The sequence below is a fragment of the Plasmodium malariae genome (assembly GCF_900090045.1).
Source record: "Plasmodium malariae genome assembly, chromosome: 11".
Classification (NCBI taxonomy): domain Eukaryota; phylum Apicomplexa; class Aconoidasida; order Haemosporida; family Plasmodiidae; genus Plasmodium; species Plasmodium malariae.
The window spans coordinates 1,301,140-1,323,770 of record NC_041785.1 but is presented as its reverse complement, the minus strand read 5'-3'; the positions used below and the strand labels follow the sequence as shown (position 1 = coordinate 1,323,770).

Here is a 22,631-nt window from a genome sequence, read left to right as displayed (position 1 = left end):
TGACTTAGTATATCATTTTTATTCTTGTATCTTTTCCTTTGTTTTGTTAAAATATATTGAATATTATGGCTTTTATTTATTTGGTCTTTTGCATTATTTTTCAGATTTCCCTCCTCATTTTCCTCTATAATTATATAGTGAACATCTTTACTTTCATTGTCATTAATTAAATTACAATCCAATTTATTTTTATTCCTTAATTCAGAAGGGTCATACTCGTTTCCATATATATCTGTGTCACTGAGATACTCCTTTTGCAAGAACAATTTGCTATCCTTATATTTTGAATCATTCAAATATTTTATATTATTACTGTTATTATTATAAATATTAGTATTATTATGGGTACTATCATTACTATAGCTATTATTATTATTGTCATGTGCACAGTTGCGTTCTCTATATAACATATTTGTATCATCCACATAGTTCACCAATTTGTTATTTATCTCTTTAAAATAATCTGTTTTATTTTTATTTCCATACATATTTTTGTTCCTTCTGGTAAAATCATTCTTCTCAGATGAATTTATATATTCCGAGTATTTATCATTACTTTCCTTCGAATATTCTAAAAAGGTAGAACTACTATTAAAATTGTTACATTTTGATATATTATCCGTTTCATTTTTTTTTTTTTTTCTTTCCTTTATGCTTTTCTCTGGGTTGCGTAAATTGGGTACAGGAATATTTCTGGGAGAATTATCACAACTAAAATATTCTTCATCCTTCTTTCTCACAAAGCATTCTCTATAATTATAATTATCGTAATTATAATTATATTTATAATTACTACTATTACAATTATCGCTGTTACAGTGACCACTGTTATAATGACCACTGTTATAGTTACCATTATTATACTTATCATTAATACAGTTACTTATATTATAATAATTATTATTATATGCCATTTCCGCCTCCTCGTCAAAGTTGCAGTTGCAACAGAAATCATTCTCATCATCATACCTTCTAACATTTTCCCCATGTTTGTGTGTGACCAGTTGTTCTCCTCCTACAACGAACGAATTTATTTTTACGGACGATCTATTATTCAAATTATTTGTGTTTATAGGAAATCCAACAACTATCGAACAATTCGAGAGTAAACCTGGTATAATATTTTTATTAATATAATATCTTTTCTCTTTTTTTTTATTTTTTAAGGTTAATTTAATCCATATTTTTAATATATTTTCCACTTTTTTATTTTTTATCATATTTCTTTGCACTAATTCTTCCACAGATACACCTTTTTTATTTCGGATAGTAATGTCAGCTCCTAATTTTAGTAACAGTTGAACCATTTTTAAAGTAGAATTTCCTTTTCCTTCATCATTACCATAATTCAACAACACTTTATGCAAAACTGTGTTTCCCTTGGAGTCTTTTTTATTTATTTGTACACCATATACACAGATTAATATATATACAAGTCTAATATGCCCATATTGTGCTGCTATCATTAAGGGAGTTTCTTTCTCCATTTTATGACAAGCTTTATTAGGGTTGACTTTTCCTATACTTATTATTATTCTTACACACTCCTCACATCCTATTCGACAAGCTAACATCAAAGGTGTTAAATGTTTTTCGTATATTATATTTTTCATTGATGAAATAAGTTCATAAGGGAAATCCTCTTGCTTCATTTCATAATGTTCAAATGATATTTCTCGTTTATTTTCATCTGATTTTGCTAATAAATCTGGATTACAATTTAGAATAAAAGAAACATTTTCACAATCATTTAATAATAAAGAGTTATACAGCTTAATCATATTAACATGATTTCGTATTCTCGTCACAGTTTCATTCTGGTTATCTTCCACAATGTTCTCATAATTATTGTTGTTACAAATATTACAATTTATATCATTATTAATTTTTTTTTCCTTTGTTTTTATATTGTTTGTGCCATTTATTCTCTTATTCCACTTATGTTCCTTAGATATAGAATGTGTACAACTATTATTATTATATGCTCTCGAATTATATAACGAACTAAAAGGATGATTTATATACATTTGTGAATTAGGGTAATTCTCATTATTAAAATCTTTGACATCCTTTTCTTTTTGGATTTTATATGTATCTTTTTGTACATTATTTTTATCGTTTATACCATTTCTATATGTATTTTCTCCATTTTTTATAACATTTATTTCATTAATGTTCACATTACTCATACTACTAGAATTGGAAAATTTCGATGCATTTATATCATCTTCGTTTTTCATATCTTTACTTCTATCATCTAACCAAATGTTTTTCATATTTCTATAATTATAGAAAGTATCAAATTTAAATCCAAACTCATAATTTCCATTCTTATAAAAAAACAAACTTTGATATAGTGGTTCAAATTCCATGCATAAATTGTCCTTAGATTTAAACATTGGAACTTCTATTTCACATTCTTCTATTTTTTCTGATGGTAATTCAGATATACATAGGGGAAGTTTTAACGGGCATATAAATTTTCCATTGCTTGTCCATAACCAGCGGTAAATACCCCATATAATACCAATCGAATTTTTAATTTCATTCCCATTATACCTATTATCATGTTCATTAAAACATACAGTACAGTTAAAAATAAAATGTTTTGCAGGAAATATAGAATCATAAGAATCCATACATAATTTAAATTCTTTGCATCCTATATAATATAGGCAACAATTAAGACATTCATAGGAATGCTCTTTATAATTATGATATTCCTCGGAACTATTATTAATTTCATTGATATCGTCTTTATTTGATACATGTATAATATTATTATTCCCCTTTTTCTCCTCATTAATATTATTAGTATCATGATAACTTATGAACGAATAACTATTATTCCTTGTTTGATATTCGTCACAACATATTTGATTGTCTTTTGTGTATTTTTTTTTATTACTTACATCATTTAAAATTTTCGCTTTTTCATTAAATTTATATTTAGCAATGTTATGGCTAGTGTCATTAATTTCTTGAATAGAACTATATTTTATATTGTAAGAGATGTCTTTTTTTATTCTTGGAAAATTGTTAAGCTTATATTTTATGTGTATATTACTATCATTATTTGACGTAAAGTAATCGTTGATATAATTACTGTGAATAAAATTTTTGTTCGTACATTCAGCGATAACTTCCTGGTAGTATGATGTATAATGTGCTCTATTTACATCATTTAATTCGTATAAATTTGCCTTTAAATTTACATTACTATTATTTAAATTTTTTTTGTTTTTCTCATTACTTTTATTATCATTTGGTAAAAGAAAATTATGCATAACTTCATAATTATTTTTATTGTTTGCAACTATGTCTTCATTTCTATTATTTCTATTCAAATAATTCTGTATATTCAAATCGTTTATAATTCTTTTGTTGGTATTTTCCTTTTCTACATCATTCTTTGTACTCGTTTCTAATATTTTAGCATAAGGTTTTTGTATATTTGGCATATTTTGTATGCTTATGTCTCCTTTTGTCGTCTTTTGCTCGCAGCTATTTAATGTACCCAAATCTACTTTATTTATTTCTGATTGGTTATATGAATTCACCAAACCGCAGTAATTTATAACAGATATATTTCTTCTAGTTCTAATATTTTCTAAAGATAGAAATTTCCATTTTTCCCCCTGTATATTTTTGCAATGCATCAAATGAGTAAAATTTATCGGTTCGCTTTTAATATGAATGTTGGGTGTCAGGAAAAAAATATTAGAAAAATTATCGTTACAAATAACTTCTTTGTAATTAGAGTTATAATATTGTATTAATATTTCGTTATCTGCACGTGGTATTATGGATGGTATTGTTTTTTTTTTCATATTTGTTTTTGTTGTTTGTGATACTACTGCTGTTGTAAAATCTGGTAAAAAAAAGCACATAGGTTTCCATAAACTTTTATTCCAGTTTTTTCTGATATTTATACAGTCATTTTTATACTTCATTTCATGAATATTTTCAAATTTAAAATATATTTCAGATAGAGGTGAAACGAAAGTTTTTTCATTGATATCAATAAATTTCATATGTACAGATGGGTTACATTCCCTGTTCTTATATTCATCTAATTTTCTATTTTCTATTTTAGGAAAAACTCTAATAAGTGGTACAAAATTGGTCATTTTTGCGTCAAACTCATTACGATAAATTATGGTATCATTTAAAAACCAAATTATTTGTTTCCCAATTACCTTCACAGTAATACATACCGAACTTGAAGTTTTATTTATTATTAACGGTTTTATATTTTCACCATTGTTACAAGAAAACAAACCCATTGAACTAACTGTTCCATCTGTAATATTCAGGGTAATTGAACTGTTCTCGTTTTTGTTTGCATAATTATTGTAAATCATGCTTTCACTCGAGTTAATAGGATATATATCTGACAACATCTTAGAATAGGTGTAATAATAATAATTAGTACTATTATTGCTGTTGTCATTATTACTATAATTACTATTATTATTATTTCTATAATTATTGTTATTATTGCTACTATTATATGAGTCATTCGTGCGAATTTTGTTGGACATTCCATCTTCATCTTCACAATTCTTTAGAGAATATTTTTTATAAGGTCTACAAAAATTTTTATTTTTCATAAGATATTCGACGTATTTTTTATTATGATTTTTATTTATATTATAAGGTTCCACTGTGTCGTTTTTCATAGAAAAATTATATTCATTTCTTCTTGTCCCATTGGTAAACACTTTTCTTTCTATACTTTTTGGCAAAAATGAAGAATATTTTAATATTGCATCATCCTCTCCACGCTGTTGTGAATAATTGTTATAGCTAAGTAGTACATTATCACTTAATCTGTGTAAATTTTTGAAATTATTATTTTTATTATATAATTTGCCATTTGTAAACATTTTACAACTGCTATACTTTTTAAATATGTTATTGTTCTGTTCAATGCAGTCATTCAATATTATGTCATCTTTTATATTTTCTTTCATATCATCCTTCATATGATATTCTCTCCTTATATTTAATACACCTATTTCTATATTAACGAAATTGTTGATATTTTCATATCTGCTATTCAGATTATTATCGGATACTGAAAGAGATACAGCGAAGGAAGAATTGTGTGTACCTGAGTATAATTCTGAATTACCTATTAAATTTAAGGGATATGGCATATTATTTATATGAACTAATTCAATATGAGAACCTAATTTTACTTTTCCTATTTTGTCCATATCCATATTCATAGTTATTGATTTAGATTCAACACATAGAAATTCTTGCACTTTCTTGAATTTCATTTCTTGTAAAATATAATTGAAATCGTTATCAGCACTAAATATTATGTTAGGAGTTTTAAATGATTTATTGCAAATTCGTTTAACTGTTTCCTTTTCATCTTCATTTATATTTATTATTTTTTCGATATTATTATAATATTTTTTTTTATTATCATCGTTAGTGTGTTTTGATACCACGTCCTTAGGATTTGTGCTAATATAATTTACTTTTTCTGAAAAGCATTTTTCTTCTTTTTTTTCCTTTGGCATAGGAAATATATCTTTTATGCTTAATTTAATCATCTCAGAATTAGGTGAAGATATATGATGTACTTTTTCATTAATATCAATAATTACATTTACTGAAACTTTTTTTTTTAATTGAAGTACATAATCAACGAACATTTCTGGATAATGACCTTCATAATTATCATCTAAAATATGTTTGCTATAGTTTTCTTTCACATATTTATGATTTTCCGCAAAAAGAACGTGCTTGTTGTCTCCCTTTATAGAACTATTCTTCTCTTCAATTTCCTCTTCGTTGTTATCCAGTAAATAATTTTTTGTATCTTTTCTAACTCCATGTTCACATATATCAGGCAAAATTTTATTTTGGTCTTTTTTCATCTCATACGTGTAATCTGACACTCCATTGTTCTGTACATATTCCTTTATATACTTTAATTTTTTTTTTCGATTATGAACATTCCTTTTTATATTTTTTGAATATATATTGGCCACATGATCAACTACATACAAATATAAGCAATACTGTTTAAAATTATTATGCACATGTTCATCATAGTAATTCATATTATTATAAATATCCACTTTTTTAATATAGTACGCAGCGCAAGCAAAGTAATGAATAAGTAAAGAAGCGTTCGTGTGTAAAGGGTTAAATGTACTTCGTTCCTTATTCTCAAATAGATCAAAATTGGAGAACGTATGTGATGTTTTTTTGTCATTTTTTTCATTTGGAACCGTTGAATTTATGTATAAATTATTAGGCGTAGATTGTACATTGATATTATTACAAGTATTAACTGTTTCTGTATTCTCTTGCAAACTGTTGTTGTTAATATTGTTTAAAGAGATGTTTGGGTTGTTTCTATTGGTTATATTTAAATTGTAGATTGTTTCATTACTAACACTGCTTATTCCATTAAAATTATTATTCAGAATTCTGTTGTTAGCCGAATTTTGTATGCAGTTCAGAATATCATTGATATTATTATTTAAATTATCAATAATATTATTAACATGCTCATTATTATTTCTAATATTGTTGTTATTTGTGTCATTGGACTTATTTTTATTACCATTACTATTATTATTATTTTTATACCCGTTTTCACTATTTAACTCCATAATGTGTTTAAAAACAGAGGATCCACAAACAAGTACACAATGAAATATGTAACTTAAAAATGAATGGTAATTACATTTAACTTTTTGTCTCTTTTCCTTTATTCTATTATATCGTTCTTTCTCCTTTTCTGCATAATTTTTATATAATCTATCTTTCATAGAATTCTCCCATGTGTTCGTTTCAATGGAAATATTAAATTGAGTTAACATATCTATGTTTTTTAATTTCTTATATTTTTTATGGACTCTTCTATTTTGTAATATATAAACTATACACGACCAGTATACCAATCTACATGCATCTATACCCAAAAACATAGGAAGACGATTTCCATTCATAATTAATCCAAATAATGAAGTAACGGTTATGGGAGTAATACAACAAGATCTTATTCTTGAAGGACATAATGGGTGTCTAACAAAGGTGTCTAACATCCAATGAGCTACATGAACAGAAGGAGAAACTGCATAAAAGTGTTCTGTCTTAACTTTATTTTGTGATTTACTTTGAGCAATGGAACCAATCAAATGGTACAATAACTCGGACTGAATTATCAATAATAACTGTTCTACTAATTTTTCATCTCCCCAAGATACAACACATTGATAGAATATTCTTTGCCATCCAAACAACAGGGAAGAATTCGAACTTTTTTCATTGAGCAAATTGTACACATTTTCTTTTATTTTCGCCTTTCCTAGTTGTCCTTGAAATCCCTGCCAATAATCCTCTTTCTTAAAATTCTTACTTCTGCTAAGATAATAAACACATATACGGAACAAGTAAATAATACTAAATATATTTAACATTTCTTCTTTATTCCATACTCCAGCATTAATTAATTGACCTAAGTTATTTATTTTATTATTTTTTTTAACTTTTCCAGAGTGTAATATTTTAATGTTTAAACTTTCTTCCTTATTTTGGCCACAATCATCATTACTCCGTAATACTTCGTGTTTATTTTCTTTCATAATAGGATAAACGAATTTATGGCATTTATTTGATCTTTCTGCTTTTTCATTAAACGAATTACCCTTTGTATTATCTACATCATTATTAAATATTGCATTATGTTTGTCTTTTTTTTTTTTTTCTTCCTTTGAAAATAAATTAGTAATTTTATTTTTTTCCATATTTATTACTGTCATAGTGTTACATGTAACGAAACTCTCATTATTGTTACTGTTATAAGAGTTGTCATAAATTATATTAATTTCCCTATCATTATTCTTGTTTTCATTAATTTTTGTTAAACTTGTTTTTAATTCATCTATAAACAATTTTGGAAGTAATAATGCTATTACACAACTTATATCTATTAAATATTTTTTCAATAACCTTGCAGCATAAAATTTTACAGTTTTATGTATAATCTTATTGGAAAGGTAAGAATTTGAATATTCAAAATCGAACAAGGTATTCTTTATACAGCTTTCATTTAACTGATTAACGCTCTGAGGAAAACTTAATGAATACTTATTTTGGCTATTAAAACAAATTAAAAGATTCAAAATATAAATCCACAAATCGAAAGTGTCATTTTGTGTTATAACCTGTTGATTTTTAATTATTGGAGTTGGTATATTAAAAAATTTTAGAAAATCAGATGGTATTCCACACGAGTTTAATATTTCTAACGTGTTTACATGTTCATTGTTGGTATTTCCTCTTGATGAACTAAAAGGAGAAAAATTAGTAGCATTCTTGTACAACAAATTAATATCTTCTTTTGAATCATTGAAACAGGATTTTGAATTCGTTTTTCTATGTTCTTTATTTACAAAACCGTTTACAAAAGAAGAGTCGCTGCTACTACTTTGAGAACTCTTATTTTTACATTTACTAAACAAGTAATTAACGTTTATAAAATTCTTCTGAGCGAAATATTTAATTAATGTATCACTTATTTTTATATCTAAAAAAAAGAAAACCCTAATAAAATTTAGCAATTTTTTAAAAGATGCATAGACATTGTCATTCGGTTCATAAAATCCATCACAATTCATTTCTAACAAGGTTCTCAATAAAATACAACAGCACATAATTGATTTTGTTCCTATAAGACATAAACTGTAATCGAAAAGAGCATTATTATCAATTCTATCTACAAATAACATATTTTTTACACCTAATACTTTATCATTTAAATTTCTATCTATTGTCATGTCTTTACATACGAAATTATCTATATTCTTTTTATAAGACTCATTTGTATCATTTTCATGTAATGATCCATTTTCCTCTATAAAAATTGAATTAGTAAGTGAATTACCGTTACTGCTATTTCCATTAGCTGATGTAATGCTATTATTCAAACAACCATTATTGTTAATTGTCATGGTCGCGTTTAATATATTGGAGCTATTAGAACTATTTTTAGTATTTATATTATTATGACTGTAACTATTAGAACCAGTATCTATAACAAAATTTGACTTAAATTCACTTAAATTTTTTACTTTTTTTTTATCCCTTTTATTAGTTTTCGAACTAATAGCGCTATCTTTATCATTACTACTACCATCCTCATTTTTATTCATTTTGTTCGTTACAAAATTAAGAAAGGAATTTAGAAAAACGTCGCTGCATATTATATCTACCAGATTACAAAATAATAATTCAATACATTTTCTATCTAAACTATATGCTACTGAATTTTTCAATTCAGATAAACTTGATAACCATGGAAGTTCATCATAGAAAGAATTTTTACTTTCGTTCCTTTCATCCTCATATTTTTCTTTTTGTTCTCCATTTATATTTAATCCCAAAATGCAAATTATTGATAAAACTTCTCTAATTACTTTATTAATATATATATTGTTAGTTTTAGTGTTCTTATACACATTTATATATATGGAAGAATCTGGATTAAATCCACATGTAGAATCATTTTTCTCTTGACAAGTTTTACACTTTTCCGATGAAAACTCACATGATTCCTTTGATTTCTGGTTATCGTTCAAGTAATTATCTCTATCATTCTTTGTATTATCTGTATTAGTTATATTATTTGTACTATTAGCACTATTTCCACTATTTGCATTATGTGCATTATTTATATCATTTTTGCAGTTTAATGTACTATAAAATTTTTGTTCTGAATAGGTTAGGTCTTTCTTTTCATCATACTTCTTTTGTAATAAATCATCTGTTAAGAACATTTTATTCTCACTGCTAAATATACAATTGTGCATTTCATTATTATCATCATTATTGTTAGTATCCATAAATACATTGTGCTCCTTATCAACAATTGTCTTATTAGTATCAGTATTAGCCGCACCATCATTCATTTTTTCCTCACAAGTGGAAGCGTTTAATGATGTTAATTCATGGGTTCTATATTTCATAAAATCTAGAACATTTGAATATCCATTTTCCGAACATACATAATTTGATGAACTCTTTTTCAAATAAGACGACATGTTCGTTAAAGTCGCATTCATACTTATTATTACTTCATGCTTTAAATCCTTTAATATTTCATTATCTGAGTTCAGAATTGATTGATACATTTTAACTGATTCGTAGAATTCCTTTTTCTTTAGTTTTATTTTTTTTAAATGTTTTTTTATATTCTTTTTATTATATCCTGAAAAGGAATAAAATTCATTTATATATTCTTCATCTAAATTTTTTTTATCACTTCTAGAGTTCCTTGAATTTTTCGTGCTAGGATCTATATACTCCATTGTAAATGTTGGGCCTTCATAAACAATAGTCATAGGATCTTGAAAAATAAATATTAAATTCATTCTTCTTTCAAACTCAACCTGTGAATCTGCTTCAAAGAGAACTTCCAAAACTGATCCTATACTAACTCCAGAAACCATAAGCTCTGTTCTTAGACACTTTTGATTTTGTTGATCTTCTACATTAAATTTTACACTCAACAAATCCCCTAGTTCGTAATGAACATTTGCTGCAAATACATCATGTCTAAATGGGGGACATATATTAGTACGAAATCCAACAACGTCATTTCTATCAAAAACTTCAGAGACATTTGACAAAACACATTCTGCTGGTGCCACTGTTACACCAAAGCGACCCCTTGTTTGAATACGAAAATTAATTATATCATTAACTTCATTTGGCCCAATATTTAATGCCGGAAATGTGAGAGGAGCTAAGCATAAAACAACTCCTCCTAAATTTAATCCTCGTAGAACTCTCAAAATTCTTCCTTCCATATTGGCCTCAAAATCATCGGATGGTCTACTAGACATAAAAAATTCGGATTGTGGTAATTCATCAAAAGGTTGGTTTCTGTAAGATATCCTAGGTATTAATCCTAATATATTGTTCATACTATTACATTGAGAATTATCTTCACTATTTTCTATATTTATATCCATTTCATAATCATTAGGCACAATAACCTCTTTCGAGATTGAATTTATTTGAAAATCATCGTTTGTGCTCTTTTTACTGTTTCCATTTAATTCTTTTTTGTCGTCATTTTCACTAAAATTCGATAGATTATTTTCACTGGAAAAACTTATTTCATTATGAAATAACTTTTTTGTTTCTTGATGAATTAATTGTTTTGGAAACATTTTTATTGGTGGTAAGCATCTTAATAGAAAGAAACCGTGTATTTTACTCTGCTTGTAATTTTTGTATATACCAGAATCATAATTCCTGAAGAAAAAATACGACACTTGCGTATCTGTGTCCTTGTGTCTTACAGAACTGTCATTATTATTACTACCGATACTATTATTATTGCCATTATTATTATTTTCACCATCATTATCATTACTATCAACATTATTATTCATATCGACATTATTATTAATATCGACATTATTATTAATATCGACATTATTATTCATGACAACATTATAATTCATATTAACATTATTATTTCTTCCATTATTATAACTGCTATTTGTGTCATTATTAATTTTGCCACCGTTATTATTAGTAGTTACATTCTCCTTAGAATACATGTTCGCACTGTTTCCGTTGTTATTAATAATATTTTCCTTTACGGAACTATATGACATAGGTTTCATTTTTTTAACATTGTTTAACACATAATTTTCTTCGCTCATATTGTAATTATTAAGTATATTCTTATCAAAGTATCTATTAAAAAAAACACTAATATCATCTGCATCGTTAGGAGCTTTTTTTATACACTCGGTAATTAACCTGTAAAAATTACAATTTATGTTAAGTTTGTTTAGTTTTTTAAAACGATATGTGGGATTATCTTGCCCAAATAAAAAGCATCTAAGGAGAGTAACAGCTCCTGTTGGTGAATTCTGCACACAGTTAATTAAGGCATACATAAAATCCGTAATCATTTTTTCACAATCTTTTACTTGTTGCTTATTTATTTTTGTATTATTAATAATTATGTAGAATGAACCCCTCTGATTTTTGGTTAAATCATTATATAATTTCACAATGTTACATAATTTGATCAAAACAGACATAATCATTTTCAGCACAGATTCTATTAAACTTTTTCGTTGAAGTGAAGAAAATTCAGATTTATAATCATTATAATTATTTTTATAATTATATTCTTCTTCTGCTTCATCAGGAATGTTAAAAAGTTTTTTTTTAATATATCTAGTACTACTTTCTGTTACCACCTGATTGGATTTTTCAATTTCTGCATTTTCACCAGAAACCAATATTCCCCATAAAATTGTTTTTATTAAATTCCAACTTATTAATTTTAGCTTCTTATAATTCAAATTCTCATTCTGGTCATATTTTACGTTATTAGTTTTACAATATTCAGAGGGTATGCTCCTATTAGAAAAGTTATTATCATTCGAAACATCATTTTGATCTGAAAAAAATCTATTACATTCGCAAACATGTTCTGATATATGCTCATAATCCTCATTTTCGTAATTTTCGAATTTATTATTAATCATTGAATTATGTAATGAACTCCTTTTCTTTATGTTCTTACTGAATTTGTTCCATACTAACCCACTCTCATTTCCTAGTAATTTTTCCTTTTTCGATAAATTCGTTATACCACCAGTTGCACATGTATCGCTGCACTCTATTAGTTCCTTATTTATAATAATTGATTTTCTCTTTACCCATATATTTACTATATCATTTAAATCTGTATTAATTGAAAGCTCCAATTCAAAATTGTTTTTTTTTAGAAAGGATCTTTCAGATGTATCATAATTATTATTAATACATATTTCTAACTGCACATCAGATATAGTTTTAGCATTTCCATAAATGTTATATACAGGATCACCACTAACAAACCAATAATATGAATTCACATTATTATTTATACATTGAAACATATTTATATTTATATGTTTTATTGACTTATTTAAGTTTCTTAAAGCTAAGGTATATAATGACGAATCCTTATATTGTTGAGTGCATAAAGCCCAATACTGATTTCCGTGTATATATTCCTTTTTTATTTTAAAACCTTTTAAATTTTGTAAAATAATATTTTTATTTACGGATACATTTTCTTTTACAATTTCGTGATATATAACAACCCCTGTGATTACATTGTCAAGTACGACTTCATCTTCACGTTCTGAAGTGTTGTAACTCCTAATTCGGAGTACTCTTTGCTTTATTTTTTTTTGTTTTTTCTGTATACGTTCTGAATGTATATATCCCTTTACATCAAGTAAATTTTTGCTTTCTTCATTATTAATACAAATATTATTATTGCATGCTCTTTTGGTAGGCATTATTATTTCACTAGTATTTATATTTCTAATGTTTTTAAAACCCTTTCCAATTTGAGGTATCTTCAAATTCACATTCTTAGAAGACGTTGTTATAGACTTGTGACAATGCGTACACATTATCTTGATAAAGGAATTATTCTGATCCATAAAAAATAGCTTCTTATTTCCTGTGAAATTTTTTTTTTTTAAATGCTCGCTGTTAATATGGACTTCTCTTAGCAGAGGCTGACAAATGGTTAGCATATGGTACAAGAATGGTACTACATATCTGCTGTCATTCAAGGGCTTTACTCTTAAACATATTTGCAAAGCTATTAATCGTAAAACGCTTTCTATCCAAAGTGTGTTCATAGAGTTCTTTATAATTTGTGAAAAATTGGAAGAATTCATTATCATTTTACGATTATACCTCAAATACCAAATACATATACTTTTAGTAATATCTGTTAATGTAAAAGAAAGTGCATATTCCATTGGTTGCGTAAACCAATAGTGATATGCAAATTGATCTTTTATATACAAATTATTGTTCCCATTACCAATATTATTATTATTTTGATTCATTTCGTAAATTAAATTTTTTAAGGGCGTAGTATTTCTAAATTTTATAATAATAACATGCAACAATTTCAAAAGCATCCATCCATAATTCTGTACAGAAAATAAGGAGGGTTCGACATTAGATATTACTCTGTTGCATTCATTATACGTTCCTCTACTAGAAGACGGAACAAGCAAATCTAGTATAACAGGCCACTGCATATTTTTTGCAGATTTTCGCTTCCATTGCTCAAATATACCTTTTTTAGTATTATCGTTTTTTATATACTTTTGACTATATTCAAAATTCTTCATTTTTCTTTGTTCTTCTTGGTCACCCGATTTATTATTTTCATATGAAGTTATAAACCTATATTTTTTAAATGAAATACCCTTTTCCTTTCTGTTGTTATTTTGCATAAGGGATTCAGGCGGATCGTTCCCATTTAATATATTCGGCTCATCAGTACTGTATTTATTAGTTTTACTGTCATTAATATTATTATTACTATTATCTTTGTTATAGTTGTTGTAATTACTATTATCATTATTGCTATTATCATTATTATTATTATTATTAATATTACTATTGCAAATATTGCTATTACAACTGCCGTCATTATTATTGTCTACATTAACCTCATTACAGTTGCTCTTTTTCTTCTTTTTAATGTCATCCGAATTGGAATTGTAACCTTTTTTCGACCTTTTATTAGGACAAACATTTTTTTTTTTCATATTTACTATTGGATTTTTAATACCTCCAAAAATTCCTGCACACAACATCGATTTTAAGCTTCTACTAATTAGGTATCTACATAAGGTGGTTAACTGCTCTATTCTTATAACATTTAAAACTGTTTCAAGTTCAGTATCATTAATTAGAAAATTTAATATTTCTCTTAATTGAAATAAATCTTTTGAATCAATACTTTGATCCAAAATGTTCTTTATAGTTACATCCTTTACATTAAATGGAAGACTTTTATTTTTGTAGTAATCAAATGATGGAAAACTTTCTTTTTTGTTTGAACATTGTTCACATTTCATCTCATTAAGATTTTGTATATGCATATATTCTTGTTTATTCATAGAACGACTTTTTTGCAGTTTATTAGAAATTCCATAGTATTTATTATTAATTGCAGATAAATTAGTGTCAGAGGCATTTTCTTCATAATCTAAAATGGAATTTGTATATCTTGTAATGTAACTCACATTATTGTCCCATTTATTATTATTATTATTATTATCAATATTACTACTTATGAAGTCATTTTCATCAAAAGATTTACGCGCAAAGAAAAAACATCCGGATTTATAATTTACAATTCTAGAATTGAGTTCTTCTATTTGAATGTCATTACCATGATGAAAAATGTTATTTTTAGCTATCCGAGAACTCAAATATAATTCACCATCATTTTCAATGGTATTCTTACTGTTATTATTAAGTTTCTCTGTCAATGAATTATTAGAATTATCATTATTATTCTTTTCTGAAAAGTTATAATTCATGTAATAGTTGGATTCGTCATTATAATAATTTACACTATCACAACTTGGGTAACTATTTGATAAATTTCTGGCTTTATTATCATCTATATATTTATTTAATTTTTTTCCATTTTGATGTTTGTCTTTTTCATACTTAAAATCTCCATTATTTGTTTCTTTAAGACAAAAATTTCTTTTACACGTTTTTAATAATCTTTTTAAAAGATATAAGTTTTTCGTTGTTGCTTTTCCAAAAATGTTTTCCGTACTAAATTGCATACATTCCAATTTTTCATCCATTCTATATTGATGTCTAAATAACTGATCCAAATATACCAAAGAAGAAACATTTGTTTTTGCTGAGCTAGCAAATGTTGGAATCGTTGCAGATTCCTGAACTATCTGGCAATCGCTACGATCTGAATATATTTTTCTAACAGTTATAGGTATGTCATATGAATTTCTACGCATAAATACAAAATGTTCATCCCATTCATAAGGAAGATTATCATTTAAAATTATTGGACATAAACCATATGGATATGTGTTCATTATCCATTCACATTTTCTTAAAATTTTATCTATTTGTTTTTCCCTCTTTCTTTTTATAAAATCCATAGTTGTGAATTCACTATTATTGTGGCTGCATTTTTCTCCATCAGGCATTATATCATTTAAATAATTTAATTCTTCTTTACTCAAATTACATGAAATAAATTCATCCTTTTCATTTTTTGAAGGTAGAATATTTCCTGTTGTATTATTTTTTTTAAGCAGAAATTCTAATTCTTCTTGTTCATAACTATTACCTGAATTAAAGCTTCTTTGATTTGCATTTCCTAAAGTTTTTATATGATTATTAAAGCGATTCCCTGATTCCATATCTCTATGTACCTTGTTACCTAATTCATTATAATCCATATTTTTATCATATTGTTTTTCATCATTAATTTTAGATCTGGAGGATATTTTATATTCCAAACTTCTCTTCTGATATTGTGTCTGAGTTTTAGATATAAGATCTATAACCCCTTGTCTAGCCAAATTGCATGCAGTTGTCATTTTCTTAATCTCTAAGGCTTCTCTTACTAGTATACATTCTATCTTCTCCATCGTACATTTATTTTGAGAATCCCTTTCCATATCTATTATTATGTTATGATTATAGCCAATAAGATATAGAAAAACAGCTATAAATGCCACTTGAGCTCTTTCAAAATTCTTATGAAACACATTGTAAAATGATCCTAAATATTTTATAGCATCCCTGTCATTATTCAATAATTTCCTTAAAAATTCAATATTTGTTTCGTTACTCATGTTCACTTTTGCACATACTGATGGTACATTCATTTTCCCTGTTTTCTCCTTAATGTTCTCTTGTTGAATATTATTTGATGCATTTTCCCCCTCATTGAGCGATTGATGTGTTTTCATATATTCCTCTACTACTGGTTTATTTTCATTTATAGTATTACCTTTCTTATTTGAATCATTTGGTAATATATTATTGGATGGCGATTCTTCATTAATTAAATCTACATCACGTGTTACTTTCGTTGCTGATAAAAAGCTAGAGATGCTTTGAGGTACTATATAGTGATTAAAAACGTAATTTTCATAATCACACACAGAACAGTCTGTAAGCTGCAGCAGTATAGTTCTAATGGCTTTTTCAAAATCATAATATTTATTTTTTTTTGAAGTAATACGAATATATTTTGCAGCATTAATTAATATAAGAGGTATTGGATAAGAACTCGATGATTTTAGGCATTTTCTCATGTTAACATATATTTCATATTTGCTTAAGTTATCAGACATAATAGTAAAAAATGTTAAAAAATGCATAGCTAAACTTGTGATACTTATACAACATTCAGCTATGGGATGAAGACTGTCTTTGTGAACAGACATTTCAAATGATAAATGTCTGGAAGTTAATAAAGCTTGCAAAGTTATTTTTAGAAACATGGGCCAAATATTTAAAGCCATTTTTAAAGATAAATAATTCTTTAATTCCTTTATATATGTATATCTACTACCTTTCTTATCAACAAAAAGGTTAGTCACATATCCTAAACAAGGGATTATTCCACTTATTATAAAATTACATGCTTCCAACAATGTTAAACTTTTGGGTTTTATCATATTTGCGCATAACTGAAGAAATGATTTCTTCTCATTTAAGTCATTTCTAATTACGTTTGATCCAAATATATTTATAAATTTATGCATACCATTTTTTTCATATAGATAATGATATGAAATATTAGATAAAACACGTAGTCCAACACCTAACATTATCTGTAATATTTCTTCCAAGAGGGAAAAAATAAAATTTAACTTTTTGGAATCATTTTTATATTTCATTATTTTCTTTCTTAAATCTTTAAGTTTCTTGCTGTTTTTAGCATATCTTTTCTTTTTGGAAATATTATGTATAATTTCATTTAGCTGAATTTTAAAATTGCTGGAATCACTATTATTTTCATAAAAATACTGTATATTTTTCCTTATATAAAACTCTTCAGACTCATCGGAGTTATAATTATAGTCAGGTATAAGTGTGGATATAGTCTTTATATTATGAAAACCAGATGATTTCTTTTTATGTATATTTTCTTCCGTATCAACATTTATACATTCTAAACTAGTTTGAACTAAGTCAGATATTTCGTTTTTATTCTCATAAAATTGTGAATCAGAATCATCCGATTGTGATACTACATCGTTAATTAAACTGGGGCTTTGCTTACGAATCAATGGAGTCCAAGATTTTTTTTTTTTTTCATACTTCGAATACATTAATGTGTTATTATTCACATTATCTAATGAAGAATTGGGGCTCATAGAACTAGAATATATGCTCTTGTAACTATTTGTATCTTCCAAATCGTTATTTAAATTTCCTAGTAACTGATCTCTTAAGCTAGATGATTTATTAGTGCAAGTCTTAATAGAGTCCATATGTCCTATTTTTGTTTCTTCATCTACTTCTTCATATTTTGCTCCTTTTAATTGCACAATAATATTATTTTCTTGCTCTTCAGATATTCTTTTTGACATTTCATTGTGTACATTATAAAATGGGATGACAGGTTGGTACAAATATGTCTTTGTAGTTTCATATTCTGTTGCAATAGTCAGGATATAGGTAGTAAACATTAGAACAATATCTCGCAAAAATATAGATGCTACTTCACTTGCGCTACTTACATGATTATTTTTTTGTTTTATTTGATTCAATATTTTGATACAGGAATCAAAATAATTATAATTAGCGTAAATTTCTTTCCTTGATTCATCATATTCATAGAATGTGCATAATTTATTAATAAAATCACAAGATTTGTTTTCGGTTAAAAAATCGTATTCATCATTGTGTTGTATAACAGGCATATTAATTGCATTATTAATTTGATTATTTATTAGGGAGATTAATTCTTCAACAAAAATACCAAAATGTGTGGTGTCAATGATTCTAGATTTACTATTTTTTTTTCTTTTCTCATATCTCTCAATTTCATGTTTATTTTCTTCATAATATCTTCTTTTCTTTCTTTTTTCCTCTTTATTTTTACTCGTTCTATTTTCATTCAAATTATCTGTGCTAGTGTTGTATAAAGTAGAACTGGAAGATGAGGAAGAAACATTACTTGAATTGAAATTTTGAGAATTTAAGTAACGACCGGTTGGATTTACGTTAATTCGCTTATATGTACTTCCGGAACAATTTTTATTAGGTGCACTGAGCATTCGTTTCATCATTATTTCTAAAATACCTTTTTCTTCTAAAGATTTTAGCAAGGTCAATATCATTTGTGAATCCAAACTATTATTATTATCAGAAAAGAATTTGAGTAAAGTTAAAATGGTTTCAATGGGTATTCTTATAAATATGTTGCTTACAATTATTCTGTCTGCCTCCAAAAGTATTTGGAACACATTTCTCCTTAATAACCACAAAGTACCATTCAGATCTAATTCCTCCATTTCGTAATATTCATTTATATAAAAATCCTGCCTATTAATAAAAGGAGTTTTAAGCTTAATTATTTTTAAAAAGGATGTTATCAATCTTTCTGACAAGGAATAAAAATTTTCATTATTTTCTATTCTACTATTTTGGGTATCCAAACTATTATTTAAATATAATTTCAAAATGCTTAAGGTACAAATTTGTGAATCCGATATTTGATTCCATTCATATAAATATTCTCTATATTTTTTAACGAAATCGTCAAATTGATATACACGTAACCTCCTTGTGTTCATGTTATCATTATTACTATCTTTACCCATTACGCATCTCTTGGTTAATTTGAATAATTTTCTAAGAATTTTATTATTGTTTTCAGTACATTTAATTAACGTTTCAAAAGTATAAATATCGATGTTATTATATAATGTGTATGATGTCTCTTTTTCAATTATCTTATTATAATCGTTATCATTCCAATAGCAGAAACGGTACATATAACGATTTAATGCGATAGAAACTTTATTATAAAGTTCTATTATATTAAGTGGATTTCTAAGGAGAAAATTGCTGTTTATATCTGGAATTAATTTTTTATTTACTAATTCGTCAACAAAGGCTGACGACCAAGAACATTCTTTTGGAAATTCAAAAATACATGTACGTGATGTATACACTTTTAATTTTACATTACTGTTCAGCAATATATTATTAACAGAAGAATAATTCTTTTTTATAATGGTTGATAATAAATGTTTTCCATTTGAATAGATAATCATTTTACCGTGATTATTTTGTATACCACGTACATAACTAGCATCATTGCTATAACATCCTTGATCTATCAATATATCGAATACAATTTTATTCATATTTGTTATATCATATACATTTATCAGTTTATTTGCACGTTTGCTCTTCTCTTTATCTTTTTTGTAACTCGATCTTGAACCAATATTTAAAGAATCATTTTTACATGTGTTCTGTTCATTATGCTTTATATTTGATATTTTGTTTGTTTTATCGTTGTCTACTATTTCAATTTCTCCCTTTTCTTTCATAGAATTTTCTGAATTTCTTGATTTTATCAATTTAGTATACATATGATTCTGTTGGAATTTAATTTCTAAAAAGTTATATTCTTTATTTTTATTACTATTTCCCACTGAATTAACATTTATGTTTACATCCTCGTTATTATCATCTTCAACTAACTGAAACAGTATTTTACACTTCGACCCAAGTTCATCTAATACTTTTATAGAGTTATCAATTTCAAAAGATACGATAATTTGAAATATATAAAATCCATAAGTTGGAAGCATATTACTAGAGTATTCACAGGGTTTGGGAATATCCTTCAAACATCTTTGGGGTTTATTATTTATTTTTAAAAACATAGGATACTGCAAGGAAAACAATTCTAAAAGCTTCAAGGATTCATATTCATATAAAGGAACTCTGCATAATAATTTTTTAAAGTCTGTGTAATTGGTATGGTAATTATTATTAGTACTGTTGCTGTTATTACAACTGCTGCTATTACCATAATTATCATTACTATTGCTATTGTTATTGCTATTGCTATTATTATTATTATTATTAGTAGTAGTAGTAGTAGTAGCAGTAGTAGTACATATATTAACATTTTCAATTTTTAATCCTGCATAATCATTTATGTAGCAAGAATTACTGTAGGTAATGTCTTTATTGTCATAAATTCTTTTGTAACCTAATTTTATTTCACTTCTTAAATAAGGTATAATTATGTATTCTGCCACTGTGTTTAGGAAATGAACAATATCCTTTAAAGATTTTTCATAGACTGCTATCGTTAGAAAAGTGTCGACTGCTTTAAGTGTTAACGCTAAATCATAATTACATATGGAATATTTTAATATTTCTCTACTGATATCAATAGAATTATTGTATATATTTAAAGGTAAAAAGGAATAATTGTATTTATCTCTGAGGTTTAATTGAGAAACTCCTGATTCTTTATTCCACGTATTTGCACAGTTCTTCTTTGTTTTGTTCAATAACTGTCTAAGAAATATATGGATTTCTTCATTTTCATTTTTTATAGAGTTTATTCCTTTTAAAATAATTTTGAAAATATCGCAGTAGTTAACACAATATCCACTTGATGAAGCAGAATTGTCTGTTTTATTCTTATTTAAGTTAAAAATTTTAAATACCATATCTTGAATTAACGTTGTGTCATCTAAGCTATTTACAAAAGGGGATTCTGATTTAGTCCAGTATTTTTCGTAATCGGGAGAAGGAAGCATTTCACTTATAATTTTTCCAGTTTTAAACAATGGAACTTTCACATTATCACTCATTGCGTGCTCAATCATGGATTTCGCTTCTATTATTGATTTATTTTGATTATTATATATAGAATTTCTTACATTTTCCAAATATTTTGGTAATAAAATCATATTATTTGTCATCTTTGTAATATTAGTAAAACTTCCATTCTCAGAAGTTTTTGTTTTATCATTTTCGTCTTTTATAATTGCATCATTTAAACTAATCATTTTTAAGTATTCTTCGTACTTTTTATCTCTCCACGATGTACTATCCATTTGATTTAAAACGTTATATAGATAATCACCATATTCTTCTAATTCGTCAAAAGGCTCAATAATGCCTTTTTCATCAAAATAGTTTTTTTCCCATGAATCCATGTTATTCTTTATTTGGGGTGACTCACATAAAGTATAATCTTGAATTGTTTCTTCATTTTTAGAATCATTTTTCTCATAAATAAAGATATTGTCTTGTTCTTTTAATTCGACTTCATTTATTTGATTTTCTATAGAATTATCACTTTTCTTGAGAGAAGTTATAATGAATTTTATCATTGTTCCACATATATAGTAATAATGTTTCTTTTTTTTGGTTTCCAAATAATTAATGAATTTTAAAATATCCTCTTCATATTTTTTGTTCTTACTTAAATTAAGATCACTAAATTTTAAGCATCTAACAAATTCCAAATACACTTTTGCTTTATGTAACAGTCGTAAAATATTTTCGTAGCTACCTATTACTCGTGAAGATGACTGCAGCAACAAAAATTCTCCATAGTTGCTAATAGATTTAAAAAATCTTGTTCTGCTTAAAACAACGAATTCTGACACATGGTATTTATTTTTATTCTGGGAATAATCGAGTATATTTTTTAATTTTCCTGAAATTAAAATTTTGTCATTTTCGCATATATCTTCATACAAGGAATACAAATCATTCAT

General features: G+C 26.0%; 1 protein-coding gene across 1 annotated transcript in view; it reads right to left on the bottom strand.

Moving 5' to 3' along the window:
- PmUG01_11035500 (HECT-domain (ubiquitin-transferase), putative) overlaps nucleotides 1-22,631 on the bottom strand; it is a gene marked incomplete at both ends in the record, with an annotated part of 28,665 nt that extends 6,034 nt beyond the window's left edge. Inside the window, one exon of the mRNA XM_029006011.1 lies at nucleotides 1-22,631. This exon is cut by the window's left edge and continues 6,034 nt beyond it. Within this exon, the coding sequence (XP_028862543.1) occupies nucleotides 1-22,631 (22,631 nt within the window).